This window comes from Scleropages formosus, chromosome 6 (assembly GCF_900964775.1).
Source record: "Scleropages formosus chromosome 6, fSclFor1.1, whole genome shotgun sequence".
NCBI lineage: Eukaryota > Metazoa > Chordata > Actinopteri > Osteoglossiformes > Osteoglossidae > Scleropages > Scleropages formosus.
In genome coordinates, this window is record NC_041811.1 from 33800917 (window position 1) to 33822147 (window position 21231).

At 46.6% G+C, this 21231-nt stretch overlaps 2 protein-coding genes across 4 annotated transcripts in view; one reads left to right on the forward strand and one right to left on the reverse strand.

The window, feature by feature from the left end:
- Nucleotides 1–9528, reverse strand: part of LOC108936260 (homeobox protein cut-like 2) — a 70291-nt gene extending 60763 nt beyond the window's left edge. For 2 of the 3 annotated variants that reach the window (XM_018755566.2, XM_018755548.2), the window contains exon 1: nucleotides 9346–9528. The gene's annotated coding sequence lies outside the window, so the exon portion shown is untranslated. The remainder of the gene's footprint in view (nucleotides 1–9345) is intronic. The other variant, XM_018755556.2, reaches the window with a different exon arrangement.
- A 6087-nt stretch (nucleotides 9529–15615) lies between these two features.
- On the forward strand, nucleotides 15616–17419 carry myl2a (myosin, light chain 2a, regulatory, cardiac, slow). The gene is made up of 6 exons (XM_018750317.1): nucleotides 15616–15686; nucleotides 15779–15854; nucleotides 16106–16210; nucleotides 16493–16571; nucleotides 16664–16712; nucleotides 17050–17419. The coding sequence occupies exons 1-6, from the start codon at nucleotides 15651–15653 to the stop codon at nucleotides 17152–17154; spliced, it is 450 nt and encodes a 149-aa protein (XP_018605833.1). The 5' UTR covers nucleotides 15616–15650; the 3' UTR covers nucleotides 17155–17419.
- Nucleotides 17420–21231: the final 3812 nt, after the last annotated feature.

The following is a 21231-nucleotide window of genomic DNA, read 5'->3' on the forward strand; positions in this document are numbered from 1 at the left end:
GGTACAAAATTCATAGAAAGGAAGACAAATTTATTCAATTCAGCCTATAAACATGTACAATAAGTGTCATCTTGTTATCAACACTCAAACACCACACAAGCTATAAACACCGTGGAAACAAACTGATCTAATATGAGCCAACACCGCCTCTGTTTTACTGTACTTTACTACCAGCAACTGGATGTGAAGGTGTACGTCTTTTCCCCTCCACAAGTCAAATTCTGAAAGACAGAACACCGATGAAAATATTTAACTTGAGAAAAAAAAAAAAAAGATTTCTAAACATTTGTAACAAGGAGCGATGACGTGTAATCTGTGGGGGCGTGGCTAGAAAGTGGGCGGTGCTTAATTCAATCCCCATCCCTTCTCCTCCAGGGGTCTCTCCCAAGAGAGAAGCAAACATTCCTGTAAATAAATCCGCCAGGCCAGGCCATGCAGCTGCGGACTGCTGCTTTGCATTGACGGAAGCCAGATGCTTCGTTGATTAAAAATTGATCCATTTCGGGAAGGGGGGGGGGCATTCCAATCAAGTGAGAGATCTTTTCAAACATTGAAGGCCACAGCTGCTGACTCTGGCAATGCAGTAAAGTGGCGCAATTAACCCTGGCGCACCCACATACATGTGCCACACGGTGACAGGCTGGTACCATTGACAATGTCATGTCATCTGGAATTATTGTTCTGCCCTAAAGGGCGATTCTTCAGTCATTGTGACTGAAGCTTACTCAGCTAACTCATTTACATTCATCATTAACTCACATTTTATCATGTAAAAGAAAAAAAAAAAAAATCATTTTGGTGTGTCTTAAATTGCAGAATGATCAACCCAGTGATTTTCACCTTGAAACAACGCACATGGCCGTAGAGTGTCGAGACATTCTGCCAAAATCTTAGCAAGCCCCCTAAAAATCATGCAGGTGAATGTAACATTTTGTGTAAAACTGTACTTCATAATGCGTGTCATAAATTGAACCTTTACAATGAAATATCGTACCTGTAACTACAGGTTTCCTGAATTTAATGAACATAATGTGTTCCTGGAGATCCACTTGTACATTAAACTATTAACATCAAATTAAGTGGGGAATTTGGATGAAGCATTCCCATCCCTATTATAGCTGAAGTACAGCTGTAACTGTCACAGCTATGACATGGGAAATCAAAGCCAGTTGTGGGAGAGAGAGAGAGATATATAGATATATATATACACACACACACACACACACACATATATATACACACACACACACACACACAGTAGTTCAGTATAAAGCAATAAAGCTCTTTCTACCTGTGCCAGTGCACACTTATACATGCCAAATAGGTATTCCTGCCTTATCTTTTAAAGGCAAATAAACTCCAATGCAAAACTAAGTCCTAAATATCGCAGCTGCTCCACACACACACACCTTTAAATCCAGGCTTAAGACCCTCATGTTCAGAAATTAATTTTATATACTGTATGTAATTCTTTTTATATCCCCCTCTCTGATCAACTTACCATTGAATGTAGCCCTTGACATACAAAATATATGACCCAGTTTGATGGCACATCTCATTTTTGAGTTCTGGCTTTTGGCTATAACACCTAATGACGACCACTACATCTGTTGCGCGATAACATTGGCTGGCTCTGCTGCAAGTCCCCATGTTAATCGTTTCTGCTGCTAAGGGAGTTCTTACATATCAACACATATTGGCTCATAGGTGATTGGTAAACGACAGCAGCATAACACGAAACTCGTGCTGCCGTGTACACGATTGTCTCAACATGTTCATATTTTGCATCACTGAGTAAATGAGCTGAATGCAAAGTAACACTGGGGCCCATTGTGGAGCACACACTCCCACATGCTTTGTTTCAAAGGTACTCATTGCTCAGTGCTCATGAAAAGGTTAAACACTGCAAAGAAAATCTAGTGAGTATGGCATATAATAAAGGTGATGTAAAGTTGTGTATACTTTGTTACCCAAGTAACTAACTACTTTCAAAGCAAAAATCCTTTAATAATCTAAGCAGAAGGGGCCCATCGCAACAGGAAACCAGTGAGCGGTCCAGCCAATTAATCCATTTCTGACTGACCTACAGTCATTCACTGCCCGTAAATTCAATGAACTGCCCCCGCTTCTCAAAAGGGACACTTGGATTCTTCTGGCAGTAGGTCCTGGGACACAGTCTGACCCCCTGAGTAGACTGGCAGTGTGACAATATTGGCCACTTTCCCCATCAGGGTTCCCAGTGAGAGACATGAGATTGCAAAGACACAATAAGGGTCCAGGAAACCAGCTCCAGACATACACCTCAGTGGTGTCAGTGAGTGTTCTGGACCACCACAGAGGAGGCATAAGAGGTCTGGGGGGGGGGGTCTATATAGTAAAAGCAAATTGTTGGCTTGACAACCACTGTACTTTAAAGCACAGAAAACAAAAGAATTCGACAATCATTTTTTCCCCTAAAGTTTTAAGTTTTTCAGAGAAAAATAAAAATATGAGAATAATTCTCCTGACAAAAATCTCATTAATCAAGCCACTTTTAAACGAAAGTGCCACTGCAGAATAAGAAGTTGGCTGAGAGTGCGGGTGAGTGTGGAGAGGGGAGAGAGAGGGGGAAAAAAGAAAAATCTCCAGGGACGCAAGCAATCAGACAATCTCAAAATCACGTAGCATTAAGCTCATCCCGGCAGGCTTCGCTAATTAAACAGCCGAGCCCATCTTCCCCAAGCCTTCCCCAAAGAGCAATTAAATCCATCCCCTGGAAAAACACTCCAGTACCTGTGTGGGGGAAATACTGTGGGGGGGGCTACAATTACGGATAAGACGGGAAGGATAGAGGAACAATACAAAACCTTATTTCTTCCCCCTTTTGTTTAATATTTCATTTGAAGTTCCACTGAATTTCTTTAACTGCTAAGATGTTTAGGAGCAATTAAAACACGCTACAGATCACTTGTAGAGAACCAGACAAATCCGCTACTGCGGGAAACGTAAATATCCAGCAGATTCTGGAGAGATTATGAGCCATGCTGAGAATTGCTGAGCAGCTTCCCATGAGCCTCACCTAGCTGATGCCCCCAAGCTGCTGCTGGCATGGGGGCCGTGAGAGAGGGGGGGCTAAGCAGAAGGCTGGAAACGACATGCATTCAGTTTTCTAAGCTGTCCAATAAAACAGGTGGTGGATAACGAAGAGGTGTGGAATGTGATCCACGAAGCTCTCTCTCGCACTGCAGAGTCGGAAAGGTGGACAAGCCCACCACAAACACACACGTTGAGCCCAGGCAGGCTGCACATCGCACACATACTACAGGTCCAGACACAATCAGAGAGCCAACAGGTACTGAGAACAAAACCCCTCCGAAAGGGAAAGTCTGAGAGGCCAGGCAGATCATCACCCCCCCATCCACTACCTTCAAAGGTAGTGCAGGGTCCCTTCCAGCAAGTCTACTTTGGGAGGTGTTGAGAAAAACTATATTGAAAGAAAAAAAAAAAAGACGCTAACATTAGAACCAATTACCATGCAGAAGATTCAAACCTGTGACCTTTGGGCCCAAAGGTTAATCCATCAAAGCCTTTATACACAACCTTGCCCCTTAACCGACTAATATTTAAAGTTGCGCAGAAGAATAATGTAAAATGAAAAAACCGATAGTGCAAAAGAGAAGTTTGAGCACAAAACCCGAGGGTTAGGGACAAAGATTTGGATTAACAGCACCTGAGGGATGAAGCTCTATATCTACTAAAAGTTGCCCAGATTATCTTCTCTTGTTATAAAATGAAATTAAAAGGCATTGAAGGAATAACCAGGCAGGAGCTTCTGGTGAATTACATTATCAAGCATCTCTGCTTGATTCTGTAGTTCTAACCTTCCTTCTGAGAAGGAAATTCTAAAGGTTTTCCAACCTCACCAAGTTAAATCAAAACATTGTTTTTTGTAAAAAGAGGCAGTTACATGGAGAAGAGACCTCCTCTTATAAGAAGCCACTACGAAATTCTCCGTACTTCACTTCTCCACAAGCATATGCAGATAACGGCTTACGATTCCACTCATCTGCCTGCAGCAGAAGGCACTTTGACGTCTACTTCGAACCAATTTCGGGGACGAGGCTAGCCTTCTTAGTGTTCAAGCTGGCTTCCGCTCCTCCCGATGATGCTGACATTTAATACACTTCAGAGGAAAGCGCTCCGCAGGATACAGCTCCATTTACCGGAGCTATCAGCTTCCATTTGCCGGCGGCCGAACGACACAAGACCGCACCGACAGACAGGAAAGGAGAAATTCTTCGCCATCCAAGCCAACGTTGTTCCACAGTTCGTCCGCAGAGTAAAAAAACGGCTCACATGCGGTATGATCCCAACAACCGGGCAAACCTCCAACCTCTCTGTGCCACATATGGACCACATCAGGCTATATGCCAAGGAGAGCCACCAAGAAAAAGGTCCCCCTCAATGGACCACTGAAAGGTCCAAATAAACTCCTGCTGCTTAGCAACTTCATCTATTGTTACCTTTTTCTGTAAATGAATGGTGGGTGACACTTATTCCAGAAATAAATTCAAGTACCATGAGATACCAGATTACACTATGGACCTCGTTAATTTCACCTTTAACATCCACGCAGCATTCAACAATATTGGTGACCAGAAGGTCGCATGTTCAAGCCTTAGAGCAACCACACCGTAAAGGTTTACTCAGACAGAAAATAATTAAATTTCAGCGAGGTAACCACTTTTATAAACAGGGGAAACAATGTAGTTGAATTAGATCCTGGAGGAATGTTGTTTTGTTTCACTGTATACGGCTGAAATGACAAAGCCACTTGACTTGATATGCACTGTAACACCGCCACTGAATAGTAAATTGCACTTTTAGTCAAGAGCTTCGGACTGAAAATCTGTTAATTTAGTTTATGATCAGTCATCAATCAACATCACCAAATACTCTCGCCATCACAATCCCCGTGTTCCACTCCATTAAGGGGAGGAACTGAAACACCAGGTATACAGTGAAAGGGACAGGTACAGAAGGGGACAAGGGGGGGATGGGGTGCCTGTCAGTCACTAAGATGACTGAGAAGTCACAAGAAGCAGGGCTACTTAGGTAGACACACAACAGTGACCAGATCCATGGAGGGCCTCACTGGGGCCTCTATAAATGAGGGCAAATCCAAGTGCGTATGCATGTGTGTGGTCTCACAGGGCCACCCCTGCTGCACATTGTTGATGGTTTCCATGGCGACTCGCATTGCCTGGCCTTTTCTTCTCCACTTCCCACAAGGATGGGAAACCAAAGCTCATTTTCACAGGCAATTTGACATTTGGGGTGTGAGCACAGGGCAGAGTGAGGTGATGACACAGAAGGCTGAGGTGGGGGGGGCAGTGGGGGTGGCTGGAGCTTTGATGGCATTTCCAACACTGGCAAGTAGTAGCATGGCTTGTGCCAGGTCCCCCCCCCCCCCATCTCTCTCTCTCTCAATCCAACAGCCATGCTATCACTTGCCGTCGTGCGAGAGCGCTCCCAGAAAAGCGTGACGTCCTCGCTCTCCCAGTGCGCAGTCACACTGCGGTGAAGAAACCATTTGACTGCAAGAGAAAGAACAACTGTGGAGCTCTTGGGGAAGTGATGAAATCCAGGAGCACTGGAGCATCATATTAGAGCTCCACATTCAGCACAGCAGACTTCCTCACTCATGAGGTCCTGGACTGAACACATTCCAACCTGTATAGGATCCAGGACCGAATGCACTGCTCACACTCACGGGAGACACACAAAGCTACACGGAACACATCCCCCAAAAGCAGGTGGAAACCCCCGATGTGCATCACTGCAGACACACACCGTATCCCATCAGGGTTCCTACATCCAACCCCCATCCAGACTGCCCATATGGCACAACAGTTCCCCAGGCTGGAACCCTACTAACCAGCCCATCAGCACCAGCCTGGCAGTGCCACCTGGGTACGTGCCCCTGACCCGTCCTTACCACCATCTGCTTGTGCTGAACAATTACCTGAGCAATGGTCCCATTAAGCACTTGTGGGGGGGAGGGCCAGTTAAAGGACCCAAGTGTGGCTAACACTTCCGCCAAAGAACAGCGGCTGTTCAAGAAAGACCCAAAAAACCCATAATTTGGTCACCTGTGTGTTACGGATGATTTTTCCTTTGCACACACTTGTCTACAGTGACATTTACAGATGCACTTACAAAGCTGGATAAGGGGACAGAACAGTAAAGTGTCAGATGCTGCTATTGAATCCTTTAGACACCACAACTGATTCCAAATCATCTTAAAATAGATTTTTTTTAAATCGTGTTTAAAAATGGATTATATTGTGAGATCTAGGAAATCAGGTGGTATAGTGCATAAGGTTGAGAATTCTTAATTCAAATCTTGTCTTATCAAGTCCCTAAACAAGCCCGGCTCAAGTACCTAACCTGCACTGCTCCAGTTACAACAGCATTTCAATGCTAGAAATATGACTAGAAATAAATCAATTTTGGTAAAACCATCTCATTAGCATTTAAATTTCTCCAATTAACAATTAAAATAATTTGAATAAGTGGATCTGTGTGAGAGCTCCACTGATGCATAGATGAGTGACCCAGTGTAAGTAGTGTATCTAGCAGCATAAATGACCACGGTGAATAAGGTGTGTGGGGTGATGACACTACACAGAGTTCATTGGAAGGCGCTTTGAAGAAAAGCGTCTCCTAAATAAATTCAGTCTGCTAGTACTTATGTACTTAAGCATTAACATACTATCAAATTATCAATACATTAAGTTAAACTTAAAAATATAACATTGGGGCAGCTAGTAGCTTAACTATTACAGCTGCTGCCTTTGGACCCAAAGATTGCAGGTTTGGCCATAGAACCCTTGAGTAAGGTACTTAAATTATTCCAGTAAAATTACACAGCTGTATAAATGGATAAATAATTGTAAATCGTTTTAACGGCGAAAGTCGCTTTGGAGAAAAGCATCAGCGAAATGAGTACATGCAACGTAAACATACTTATTGCCATAGAAGAGCGGTGGAATAAAATGCAGCCAATTTACCCGAACATGAAGAAAGCCAGTCATTTTGCTCAGGTGGGAGAGCAGATGGTACCCACTCTAGGGTGTGCATAAAAGCAAAGTTAAAAGCCGTCTCCAAGAGCCACAATGGCCTAAGGAGAGTTTAGAGAGTTTCAGTTGAACTTCAACCTGGTATTCTGTACAGAACTCGGAAACCAGGCAGATGTACCGCCATGCACCTCGATATACCTCACCATCCACCCAGTGACTCACGTGAGCTGGTCTGGTCACAGTAAAGAGACTCATACAATCCTAACCCTACATTTACTTTTACCTGATACTTTCCTCCAAAGCAGTTTACAATCATTTACTCATTTGCACAGGTGAGTACTGTAACTGAAGCAATTTAGGGCAAGTACCCTGCTCAAGGTACTAGAACGGGATTCGAACCGGCAACCTTCGGGTCTAAAGTCAGCAGTCTACCCCATTGTCACCTGTGGACGAGACAGTTCGAAAGCCTCAGAGCCACCATGTCAATCACTTCTTCTGGACACTTTTCTGGACTCTAACAGCTACAGAGAGTCAGGGTGGAAACCGTGTGTCAGGAGTCCATTCACAGCTTTCCCCCCCCCCCCATTTTAACAGCGATTTCCTTTTGCATTTGGGTAGTTGTGAAAACAGCACTTAATGAAGACCGACCTACAATGAATTTCGACTGTCACTAGCGGCTAAGGCATTTTAATTGTTATTTCGATGAATTACACGCCGAGTACAAGTGTTTTCTTTTTCTTTTTTTTTTTTGAACGGCCTTTCTTCCTGCCACTTTGTCTATGTATTTTGATTTCCGCTCTATTCAACGCGACGTTTTTGAGCTCGCAACGCTTCAGCCGCGTCGCTCGGCTTGTGGACGAAGAAAAGTCCACCGCGAGTCTGAAGGAATTGCGCGAAACGAGCGGGATTCCCAGGCTGTCCGGAGCGCGAGAACGAACGTGTCCGGAGCGCGCGTCCCCGACGCCGAGTGCCTCGCGCACCCCCCGCGAATCCTGACCAGTTTTTTTGTTTTTTTTTTTTTTTTAAAAACACTGAGGAACAGCCGGCTGTACAAACACCGTATGCCTTCGCTCTCGCTACTACCCCTTTAGCAACGGTTCACAAGCATTTAGGCGCCAATTTTACACACAAACACATGATGAATTCGGTTGGGAGCCTCGCATCGCCTCAGCGAGCAAACAGCGCGGCGCCGCGCCACACATTTCATTAAAGAACCGCGACCTTATCAAAGTAGCGCGCCGAACTGCGAGCTCATCAATTAACGGGGGGGGGGGGCAACAGAGAATGCCAACCACCCGCCTCGAGCTCCACCGGTGCGGTTCCGGCTGCTCCACGCGCTCCCAGAGCAGCGCAGCATCAATCACGCGGCGCTACACCATATCGTAGCATTAAAGCTCATTAAAAATCCTCAACGTATCACTGGTGATGTATGTCATCGCGAACAAATTAACTGAACGAACGAACCGTTTTAAACATGCATAATATTTTCTAGCTGTTCCTCTTACACTAAACAATCACATAACTCGAATGTTAACTATAGAACAAGACAGACATACTCCTGACGAGGGAAATTAGCGACCACCGACTACTTCAAGTTACTGCGAACCTTAATTCTTCCGATATTTCTGTACAAGAAAAAACACGGTAAACTTAAGAGAAAGCTCTGAAGAACACTCCAGTTTACTTAACACTGAGGAGTTGGTCCATTCAGTCCGCAGTAGCGTTATTCAAATTACTTTGAGTTAATTCAACGCCTCACGAGAACTGAAGCATGAGGGGAAACTTGCTGCACCGACGCGATTTTCTGACGATCCGGCAAGAAGTGCACGCGCTCCGGAGGCGACCGAGACAAGTTCACGAGCGCGACACGAGCAACGCGGAGGAGAGAGGAGCGTTTTAAAAGTGAACAGTCACAGTGCGCGTCTGTACGCCATAAAAGTTTCAAATGATCCGTACAGGAGCGGGGGGAAGCGGACAAACGCTCCCGAACCGGGCTTTTCGAAGGAGAAACGCGAGCGCAGCGGAAGGAAACAGCGGGCGCATCCCCCGCCAGCGCTGCCCCCCCCGGTCGGTTCTCCAGCACCGATCGATGACCGAACCCAACAAAGACACAATGAATAGCCCAGGATCAATTCCTGATACTCAGCAGAGTAACGATCAGCGCGCAGCCCGGCAGAACTCGGTGGGAAAAGCGTGAACAAATTTAACTGAACGAACATCGCGTCCCCGCAGCACGACGCTGCCATTTCACATTTTCCCCCGCAAAACGTACAGCAGCACTAACCTGGAGGCGCCGCGGATCAAATTTCTCCCGATATTGAAACATCGATCCCGCATCGGCGGCCATCTTAGGCTCACGAGAGCGCGCTCGCTCCCCGGCTGCTCTAAATATACGGGCTGGATTCGTCTCCATAAAAAAGCGCCTTTACCGCGAATAAACGCTGCATGAAAGAAAAGAAACTCGACACAAGTGAAGTGCGAGCGCGGAGCGGCCGAAATATAGCGGACAGTCGGCTGCGCGCCGCGCGCCCCAGCTTCGTTCGTGTCCCGGGCTTTTGCACTTGACTTTGGGTCGGTAAACTTATCGATACTGACGTAACGTGCCGATCGATACCGTCTGGGAAGAGGAGACGGAGCGATAATGGATCCGCGTTAAAGCTGCACACGCAGCAGAGTTCGGCGCAGAGAACCGACACGACACGCGCTTCAGACATTTAACCTGCGTTTATCCCCACGCGCCTCTTCATCCCCCCCCCCCCCCCGAGATGTGATGTGCAATTCGGCCAACGTAAAGAATCATTTTTATTTTTATGTTCATTTGCAGCGCAGCGTGATCATCACTGATGTACCGTGTGCGCCTATGGCTACATTGTAACGCATCGTTATAATAACAGCAGATACATGAAACACTTATGCTGGGGCTGGATTTACACCGCCTTGTAGTCATGTTAATGTAACACCACAAACTAGTGCGTGCGATATTATGTATGAGATCACGAGTGAGCTGCGAAAAACGTGTACAGTATGAGTATGAATGATGAGTATTTTTCCAGCCGCAGTCCGGACGAAGTGGGGCTGCGATTTAGTTTGTGTTTCCAGAAACTGATTTCACATCGTTCGCATCAAATGTAACACAGCTCTGCCGCGGCTTTCCAAAAATCAAATTTAAAGAACTACATAAATTAAAATATTAATGACATGATATAAAATGTAGTGACACAAAATTAAAGTCTGTTGGCCTCAGATCTTGACCCTTACACAAAAACTCTATCATCATATCCACCAGCGCCACTGAGATTGTTCCTACCGTTCATCTTTCTCGAACATTCCAGGTCTCATTAATTTATTGGAACACCGCACGTGCTTTATTCACTCGACTGTCTCACTGAAGCAACTTTTCCGAATTCACGAGCGCGTTTGAACCCCTTTCCCCGTCGTTAGTTCAATCCGAAAAGTCTCTCTGCGCCCCCTCGTGCTCACTTTTATTTCCCGCTCCGCGATGCAGGGGTCGCGAACTCGCGTCCACCCACACGCGCGCTCCCTTCTTCTCTCGGTTGCCCCTTTTTTGCCAGCTTTGTCTGCCTGATCACTAGGGTTGGTGTCACTCCCAGAATTTAGAAAATTTCAGGCTCTGTGAATTTTTGACTCTATGGAATTTTATGGATAAATGAAAGATGATTTCAAGGCAACTTATGTTGCAGTTAAGTGATATCTTAGAAATCGAACTCCTTACCTATGGAGGAATATGCATGCCAGGAACACCCATACCAGATGTCTTGCCTGGTTGACAGTTTATAAGCTTTTCATAAAGAAGAGATTTTAGCATGTTTTTCATGCATTTATTTCTCTTTTTTCAATTAAACATTCAGTATCGTATTACACCCATATTTTTGATAATGTTCATAGTGTATTGTTTCCACTCCAGTTGTGCTTCATGAAATAGCTCAAAAATGACAGGTTACGGACTAGGAGCACTGCTTTGTTACGTTCTGTTATGACAACCAGCGATTAAGTATTGAAGTGCGCTCTTGTATGTGTAATCAAGTGATAATTTAACAATTTGGGTGAGAAATTTGTAGATTTTTTTTGGCTTGGTACCATGTTATAACTTCTCACTTTGCAATTAAAGGTAATTTAAGCCCTCGATTTCTGTTTATGAGCATGTCTCTACGATAAATTATGCTCATAAATCAGGCTAAAGGTGTGTATCTGGGGGGTGCGGTGATGCAGCGGGTTTGGCCAGGGCCTGCTCTCCAGTGGGTCTGGGGTTCGAGACCTGCTTGGGGTGCCCTGCAATGGACTAGCGTCCCGTCCCGGGTGTGTCCCCTCCCTTCCAGCCCTGCGCCCTGTGTTGCTGGGTTAGGCTCCGGCTTGCCGCGACCCCCCCAGGCCAAGTGGTTTCAGCCCATATGGGTGTGTATGTCTGTATGTATGTATACAAGTATGTGTATAGACAGACATCTGCCTTGGCTAACAATTGCTTGCACACAAAGGCACGCAAAGCAAAGAAACAGCTGCTATTTATGCCTTAAACTGAAAATAACCCAGAGATCCCAGACAGCTGCAAGAACAGTGGAGCAGAAGGACGTTGTCAGGCTGGCCGGAGCAGCCGAGCTCAGAGTTCTGACATCGTCTGTCTCTGCTTGAAGTTTTTCATCTCTTGCTCAGTGCGCTCCTTTGTCTTCTGGATTTTAAGCGCCTGGAATAAATGAAAACATCAAATATCAACTTGTCTTCCCAGTTACGCCCTTGACCCACAACACTGACTCCAGTTTACCAGTTTCTTACCCGACCAATGCCTATTTTACCTCTTACTGGAACAAAATTTTTTTTTTAAAAAAAAAAAAAGGTTTGACTTTTCAGAAATTGCTTCAGTTATATATAACCAAGACTGCACAGATGGGTAACCAGAGAGGAAAGGAGTAAATTAGAAGATAAACTACACCCTTCATTATTGGCTGTGTGGCGACTTATTGTTAATAAACTCAAAAGGACACTGAGTTTATTAAATGAACCACCAGGTTAATATAGGCATACAGGAATTCATAACATTTAATACAGATATGTATTCATTAATTTAATTATAATTAATTAATTCATAAATCTCATGTCAGAATTTCCGTAGTTGGCTCCCAAAATTTAGTGTTGGTCTTTATCTTTCTGTAGACTCTCTTTATCGTCCTTGTGGAGTCCTGGACAGGTGTCTAAAATAAACTACACGTGCTAAGTATGGTATTATTTTCCAAGTGGCACCTCAGAGCTTAATGTATGGCTATTTAATTGTTTACAAGCAAATTGTTTCAACGTAAAGCCAGGAAGAAAGTTTTCCTTGGAAATAAATGGTGATACTGAGCGATGAGAGAAAAACAGCAGGTGAAAGTGACCAGGCAGGGTGCTGAGCACTTGTTCAGAAGTGAGGCACTAGATTTCTTACAGGAGTTGCCTCTTTCTCTCATCTTTGGTCTTATTTTGCTTCCGGAACCAGCCGAGAGGGGCCACCTGCGTGGATCAAGAACTAGACGAACTAGAAACATCCAGAAGATTTGCACACGGCGCAGAGTGCTCCTAAGACCAGCGATCACAAAGTGGAATTGGACATTTGGATTCCTCGAACCTTCAATGCAACTGGAGAGTGTGGCAGAGCAACCACACCGTTAATTGGTGATAATATACTGGAGGCAGATGGGGGTCATGAGTACAAATAATCCGTTTTGGCAAACAGGAGACACTGCTGACCCCCTGCTCATCATATGCCTTAATGCATGATTACTTGTACAGTTAACACTTCAGCCAGTTTGGGATTTAAACCCTTGACCAACTGGTCCTACAAGAAGTAACGCGACAGTATTCTGCAGTGCTATAATTAAAAATCACTGCACCAGAGTCGTTTTGAAAATGGATTATTTCACCTTGGACTCAAACAGTGCCAGTAAAGGAAGTGTCCCCTTGAGCAGAGAATTGTGGTATTCTAAAAAGTTACCTAAGAATGATGGTGATTAAAAATCCACGTCTACAAATAAGTGATATTTTTTATCATTATTATCAGTTTGGACACCACTGTGCTATTTGTCAGATGAACAAATACATAACAAAAACAGTGGTATGACCTGCGAAGGGGTCCTGGGTTGTCAAAGACAACCCTCAAAGACCTTGGTCCCGGGTTCCCGAAGATCGTGCAGGTTTACGTCGGAAGCCGTTGCCTCCTGGACTTCACATCTCGATCGACGACGCAGCGCGAGTCGTGTAGAAATGCATCGTCCTCTTGGGCTCACAGAAATCCAGTGCTTTACCATTTCAGGCTGGGGATCTGCGGGTGGGATGCGGCAAATTTTCAACTCAGAGCAGCAACTTTCGCCGCATTTACCGCACTATCTCCCGAATGACTTAGTAAACAATTAAATTAGATTCATGTATTTTATGGCGAGGTCTATATTCAGCATTTCATTTGCTGCCTGTAAAATCAGTATCACTACCAATCTGGCAGGCCTGAGGTCACCTTTGCATCGTGCCAAGTTGTATGGGGCCTGTTGTAACTTAACAATACTCTCCGCCCCCCACAGCCGTACTTGAAATAGGGCTCCTTTGGGGGGACTGGTTGGGCACCGTCTCTGCCATGGGACCGCGAAAGGCCGACGCCAGGTCATCGGTCGACCCTACAGCTTTTCTAAAGCGGGTAAAGAAGAGTGGGAGGGGGGTATGGACGGGGTGTCGACCGTGCCATTCCTGTAACCTTCCTTTCCAGGGCTGTCATTCTAAACCGCTGTTATTCCACGCAGCACGCTGACAATAGCGCAAGAGACAGAGGCCATCGCTTACCTGCCACTTCCTAAAGAAGGCATGGTTTATTTATATCGACTCATTATGGGCAGGGGGGTGAGTGGAGACAGGTGCTGGGGTGGGAGGGGCAGGGGTACATAAGGCACTTCGCACATCCCCTGTTGCCGAGACGCGTTTTGGGAGTTTTTCTTTTCTCTTGTACAGCTCAGCGTCAGATATGGTAAGTGACTCTCGGGATCCGCTGCGCTGCTCAGCATCCACTGCAACAGAGCTCCGGTCAAAGAGAGGGTGGACCGTCAGCCTTCGTGTCACCATGGGGGGGCTTTGGGTTTTCCGGAGCCTGGTTTCGAAAGGTACGCCTTTGGGGTTAGGGTTAGGGTTCGATGGAGCTTCAGGAGGAGGTGCCAACACTGCTAGTTAACGGCACGTGTCACCATTGCAGGGGACATAGAGGAACCTTGCGTTTGTGCCTCCGTGACCTACCGGTTCTGTGTCTTCTCGAGTCAGTTTCCTCTCGATCGTCCGTCTCCGAAAAAAAAAACAGTCGGAGCCACGTATTGGTGAAGGAGCCGCCACGTTTCTATCGCTGTCAGTGAAACGCTCCGGTTTACAAGGAAATCATGAGCGCTTCTAGTAAAGTAGTCTGCGCCTCGACGTGGTAAATGTGGGCTTCCTGTAAGCCATGTCCTTCCTCGTCATAATTCGGTCGTTTATTTGTCATCACCTACGCATGCAATGGAGTTTCCGGATTTAAAAATACTCCACTCGTCCACTCCTGAAGCTGCACTCTGCAGCACTTTTGAATCGTTACAGTGAAGATTAGAAGCAGATCCTCCATAACCCTTTATCTTAGATGACTGGATAAAAAGGGGTTCGATGTGCAACCATTAAATAGCCCTCGTCTTCCTCTTAAAATAGGCAGATACCCACAAAAAACATTTAATCCTAACTGAATGACCTTCAAAGACCTTGTGTGGACAGTTGTGCCCCCCCCTCCCCCCACCGGCTCACACACAGCATTCCTAGGTCTAATAATGATGACAGGGGGTCTTCTGGAGAGCCACTTCATCGAAAGAGAGATGTGACTAATGCTTTGATAGAGTGGCCTTTTCTCCGCGCCGCCCACCCGCCGCCACTTAATCCACAAGCGAGGTGCAGAAGACGATCGGTCTGCGACCCCCGGCCCAGACAGCTTAATCCGGCGCGGGAGCTGATGGCTTCGGACTGCGCGGAACAACATGAAAGCTCCCGAGGATCCGTTTGCTGGACGAGGAGAGGAAGCGGCTAGAATGGGAACATTTCCTCTGGGACTTGAGAACCTTGAATTTTTACATATGATCAAAAAAAATCCCTATTTTCTGAGGGGGGGGGGGGGGGTCAATTTAGGCCGAGGGCTGAGAAGTTCCGTTGGTGTTTTCTGCGCCGACATTAAACGTCAACCGAACGTCCGCGAGGAGAAGCGTCCGAAGAAAACGGCAAACGCTGCAGAATGTCCCGTAGCACTAAGCGTAAATTACGAAACATCATTTTCTGATCTGTTTGTCCGTTTTAGGGACACAGGTCTGCAAGGGATTCTTTAGAAAACCACAGGTGCGTTGACCACAGCCCAGTTGCAGTGAGAGATCCGGGCAGGAGAGCTATGAAAGAGGCTTTGGTGGACGCAGGCGTACTGTACTGCGGTAATCTGTCTAACAGCTCTCCGTCCCGTTCTGTCCCACTCTCGCACACACGCGCATAACGCACGCACCACCTCAGGCTCCAAAAAAGGCAAAGAAGAGAGCAGCGGAGGGAGCCAACTCCAACGTCTTCTCCATGTTCGAACAGGCCCAGATCCAGGAGTTCAAGGAGGTGAGCCCAGCCGTCGGCTTGTGCCGCATGGTACCTGTCTGTTTGCCTTGGCCAACCAAGTCATGAGCGTCTCCTCGCGTTCCTTTGCGTAGGCCTTCACCATTATGGATCAGAACAGAGATGGATTCATTGACAAGAATGACCTGAGGGACACCTTCGCCGCTCTGGGTATGGATTGTACTGCCCTCCGCAAACCGCATCGTTACCGTGTCAGATCAGGTGGAGGCGTCCAATTCAAATGCAGTTTTGTGTTTACAGAAGGTACGACTCTTTGAGTGCAGGTAGACCTTCTACACACGAATACAGGAGGACATCTTTACTGAAGGACAGTTTGAAACGGCACGGAGAACGGCTGCTCAAATGCAGGAAATCCGTATCCTTGCTGTGCAGCGATTTAATGGCTGTTTGGCTTTGCGAAGGTCGTCTCAACGTGAAGCAGGAGGAGATCGATGAGATGCTGAAGGAAGCCCCGGGCCCCATAAACTTCACTGTCTTCTTGACCATGTTTGGCGAGAAGCTAAAAGGTGGGTGGCACAAAAATAAAAAAAAAAAGCTTGGAAAGCTAACGAGCTCCTGTGTGGAGACCCCGAAAAGTTCTGTTCACGTTGCTTCGTCGGTGTCTCTACTGGTGCCTGAGGTCTGTCAGATGCTGAACAAGAACAGCTCTGCTGTTGCGGGGGGTGTTTGTTAAGAACCCCAACATCCAGTCCAGGTCCAGCAATGGCAGGGAAAGTAGTTAAGGCCCCCCCAACATGGTGAGCACACGCCTTGGTGCCAGGCATCCACACGAGCCTCCGTTCCCGCAGGCGCCGACCCCGAGGAGACAATCCTCAACGCCTTCAAAGTGTTCGACCCCGAGGGCAAAGGATTCCTAAAGAAAGATTAGTAAGTTGGCACTTCTCCGTTACCCATTTACGTTGTCCGTGGTGTACGGTCTCAGCGACACGCTCATTGTGCGCTTCCTCATCCCTGTCCAGCGTGACCGAAATGCTGACCACCCAAGCGGACCGGTTCTCCTCAGAAGAGGTAGGCGACCGCACCACACTTCACGGCGCGTCGCTCATCCCAACACACCTGGAGCCACGTGCAAGAAACAATGCACAAAAAACAATAACTACTCACCGGAGAGCAGCATCGTTCGATACGATGACCAATGAGGTTGACCTTAAGGTCGCAAACACCCAACACGTGCTTCTTAAAAGCTCTTCACATGGGAAACAATGTCACACAGCATTAGAATATTTTTTTTTAAGTCATATAGCAATTTATAAGTCAAATTTGTGAGACGCAACACTATGCTGTTGTTCAGTGTTTTGTGACGCCTGGTGGCACTCAGCGAACTTTGCTCTCGCTTTCCTGTCAGATGGAACAGATGTTCACGGCCTTCCCTCCAGATGTTGCTGGCAACTTGGATTACAAGAACCTGGTGCACATCATCACGCATGGAGAGGAAAAGGATCAGGAGTAGCTCCCTGGCTCTGCCCGCACGTGTTCGCCCAGACCCCACCCCCTAGATCCCGACCCAGAGCGCCCCACCACGCCCCGGACCGCCCGTGTTACCTCCGGCCACGTGGAGACTTGTGCCAGTCAGCTCCGAACGGACAGTGCCGCGACAAGCGAGAGTCCCCTCATGCTGGAGTTTGCTGTTCAGTTTCGTCCGCGTTCTCCCAGAAGACGTGACAAACCTGTCAAATATAATCCCATCCTGCTATTCAAAGTGCAACACCGTACAATAAACCACCTTTGCTCTTTTTATGCCTTTATATTCTGAATTCCTTCCCCTTATTTATTTCAATGCTTAGAATAATAACACAGTAAAACCCTTCCAGTGTCTCAGGGCTTTGGTAAAAATTAATAACCGTAGCACAATATGTAAATGTATTTGCCTGTACGACAATATTTTTTCATTTTCATTATATGCAATATATCTGATATAAAAAAATCAATTTTTCATTCCGTTTCATACACCACCTTGTGTTCTTGTCCCATGGTCGTGCGCTCTCTAGTAAATGCCGACCCCAACGCAATGTCTCCCAGTGGGTCTGGAGAGCAGGAGCAAAGCGAGTCGCTTTGGATCTGTTCTGGGTTCATGATTGTAGGAAGGAAGGTAAATAAAAAAACATGGCAATGTTTTGGAAGGTGCACCTGGGGAAGGATCACTACAGCCCATGCCAGCTCCTCTCGCACCTCCAACCCAGTGCCCTTGGCCCCACATGGTGAGAAGTGTGTCCGCTCAGGGGGGTCTTTTTGGGGCAGCAATGCGGCGATCAGAGCTGCTGCCATTAGGTAAGGAGGTTGTAGGTTTCAATCCCACCTCGTGCTGTAGTGCCCTTGAGCACGGTAAAAAAAAAAAAATTACCCGACTTTATAAACGGGCAGTTAATTGTAGGTAGTTGAACGCTGAAAGCTGCTCCGGAGAAAAGCGTCAGCTAGATGAGGAAATGGTTTAATCATCCAGTGCTCATCGCATGGTCTTGCGTTTCCATCACCATCCACGGGTGGCTGGGGGCGAGTCAGAGGCACACGGAAGACGGAAAAGGCCACATCCTCAGGTTATTCCTTGACCACCGCAATATCGGTATTAGTGGTACTGCTGCTATCTTGTCTTACTGGAAGAGAAGAAAGTCCTTCTATGGGTTCCAGCAGCACGCACTTCAGCCATTGCACACGGTTGCGCGTTTGGCTCATGCAGCAGCGCCAGCTGCTCGGTCGTAGAGGATATTCCAGAAGCTGGTGTCACACCGGAGGGCTGTTTTTCAAAGAAATGACTTACAGGCGCTGGTAAATGCACTGCAGGTCGAAATGTAAAGGTAATCTGCGTCGGAATGTATTTTCAACAATCTGTGAAAACACAGAAATGTAAATTCTTTAACTTCAATCAATGACGACGGGAAGTATTGGAGTTGTGTTTGCGATCGAATGAAGAGTCCTGCCATCTGGCGGTTCGTGACATTGGTTCACAGCTCACCCTGGACTTCTGCTCATCCTGGACCCGTGTTCATCCTGGACTCACGCACACAGTTCTCACTCTCAGCCGTACATGTTTTATAGCCTCAGCCCTGACATTTATTGAACAAAATCATAGATATTATGAAAAGAAACACAAACCAAGGCAGCTGCTGGTGTAGTGGTTACGGCTGTTGCCATCGGACCCAAAAGTTGCAGGTTTAAATCCCACATCCAGCTGAAGTATCCTTGAGCACGGTAATTACCCACCTGTACAGACTGATTAATAATTATAAGTGTATTTATAGTATAAGTTGCTTTGGAGAAAAGTGTCAGCTAAACAGAAAACGTCAGTTGTTACCTTATTGCTTGAACCTCAGACAAATGAGATCTTCTCTTAAAGGTCATCTGTGAAAGAAAGTTCTAATCCATGTACAACTGGCTGGTGTTTACCAGGATATTTGGATGTTGGGTGCATGGACTGCGCAGTTGCTTCTACCCAAAAATCTATCCTATTGAAGGGGCTGAACAGCTGCTGTGATGACAGCAGGTGGATATTTTGGGTTTGACATTTGACGTTCAACAATCGTGAGCAAACAAAGGCCCCGTGTTATTTTTACACACACATACAGAGTGTAATGTAATATGGTGTTCTAGCAGGTTCTGCCGACAGCACACTGCCAACACCGATTTTTACTGCAGTTTCTCTTGCATGGTGAGATGTTGGCACAGCAGAGAACAGGGACTGAGTGAAGTTTAGGAGGTTATGTCATCGCCACAAATGAAAGAGTGTCCTTGGGGCTCTGGACAGTGGCATGGACACAATCACCCCAGCGCCAGTGTTAGGACCGGAATTTGTGCCTGGGACTGTTGGAATGTCATCACCACGGTCCACTAGACCAGGTGTGGGAAAACAGGGTGAGTTTGAGCTGACAAAATAAAACAGGCCCTTTGATGACAAGGTGAATTTATGTACTTGATGTGCAGATGACATGAGAGGGTGAGAACACGGGGGGGGGATGGTGTTCATGAAAACACTGCAAACCATCCATCCATCCATTGTCAACAACCGCTTGTTCCGAGCAGGGTCACGGTGAACCGGAGTCTAACCCGGCAACGCAGGGTGCAAGACCGAAGGATGAGGGGACACACCCAGGACATGACGCCAGTCTACCCAAGTAGGGTTCGAGACCCAGACCACCCACACAGCAGGCACTGGCTGAACCTGCCATGCCAACATACCCCCGCCAAGAAAAAAATCAAAATTCTAAGTACAGTTTCTACTGAATGCGTATCGCGATCGCACCATCGTAAACTTGAAAAATCGTAATTCGAACCATCGTAACTTGGGGACCGTCTGTAATTCATTTTGGTGAAAAGCATTAGGTAAGTGTACTACGGTTCCTTTCCCGGTGCATTCTACACTAAGGTTCTCTATCTGGATGGGTTTTTGTGCCCGGCGTTCCAGCGTCCTTTCATTATGGGCAGGTTAGTCCTCACTGGTCCTCTTTGTTCAGTCCCTGGTAACTGTAGAGGAGCACAGAACTGTTCCAGGCACCGGCAGCAGGTGTGGTGTGGAACTCCAGGGCGGTTCTGGCCACGTTCTCTACCCGCTGGCCAACTGTAATTAAAAGGTGTCAAGCGGCCCGTCCTCATGCAGTTTGGATGAAGACCTTTTGGAAGCGAGTGACAAACCGGTGGTCATAGAAAAGACTCTTGGAATCTTCTTTTTTTCCATCCTGGAGTTGCCACTTCAGATCTCTACTCGTAAGCAGGGAGATCACGAACGTTATCGGGGAAGAGTGTGTCTCACAGGGCGTGACTTGGTGTGAAAAAAGTGAGCCCGACTCAACGCAGGGGGACGTTCATTTTTTCCCCACTTTTGTTGACTGTCCAGACAAATAAAAGCGGCCCAAAGCTGAAGGACATAAGATATGCCTCTTAAGGGACGAATCGGTCAACGGCACTGAGTGGGAGCTTGTGAAGATAGTTTGTTTTCATCTTCAGCTATTTTAAATGAGTCTCTAAAGCCACCCTGCACTTGATTTTTCCTCAACTGGCGTATCCGTAGGCACCATCATTCCCGCATAGCTCCAGTGTTAACCTTAACTGCTGCAGCACTATTAGAACCGCTGAGAAAGCAGATAAAGCCCATATTCCGACCAGAACAATTTCCTATTCCAATATTTCGTGCTAGGTCAAAACTTTTGAAGAGAAACATGTTTTATTTTGTGTGAAGGGGTGTGATTGTCATAAGATACAGTGTCCCCCCCCCACGGTTAGTTTAGAGAAAGAACATTAATCAGTCTCTCAGTCAATCAAGTAATCAATCAATCGATTGACATACATCGTTTAATTGCTTCAAGGAGCTGTTTGGCGCTTTGATACAGAAAATCGCCCGTGACCAGCGCCCGGCGTCTTCCGCTTTCCCGCCTTTTTGCTTCCCGAGCTCGGCCACGTAGCGCTCTTCGTCCAGCAGGTGGCGCTGCTGTGAGTCAAGCGCGCTGCCCCGCCTCTTTTTTTCAATCCCTTCCGTGGGGTTTTGCCTCCTCCCTCCACCACGTCTCGGGTTCAGTTACGTTTATTCACTTAGATTGAT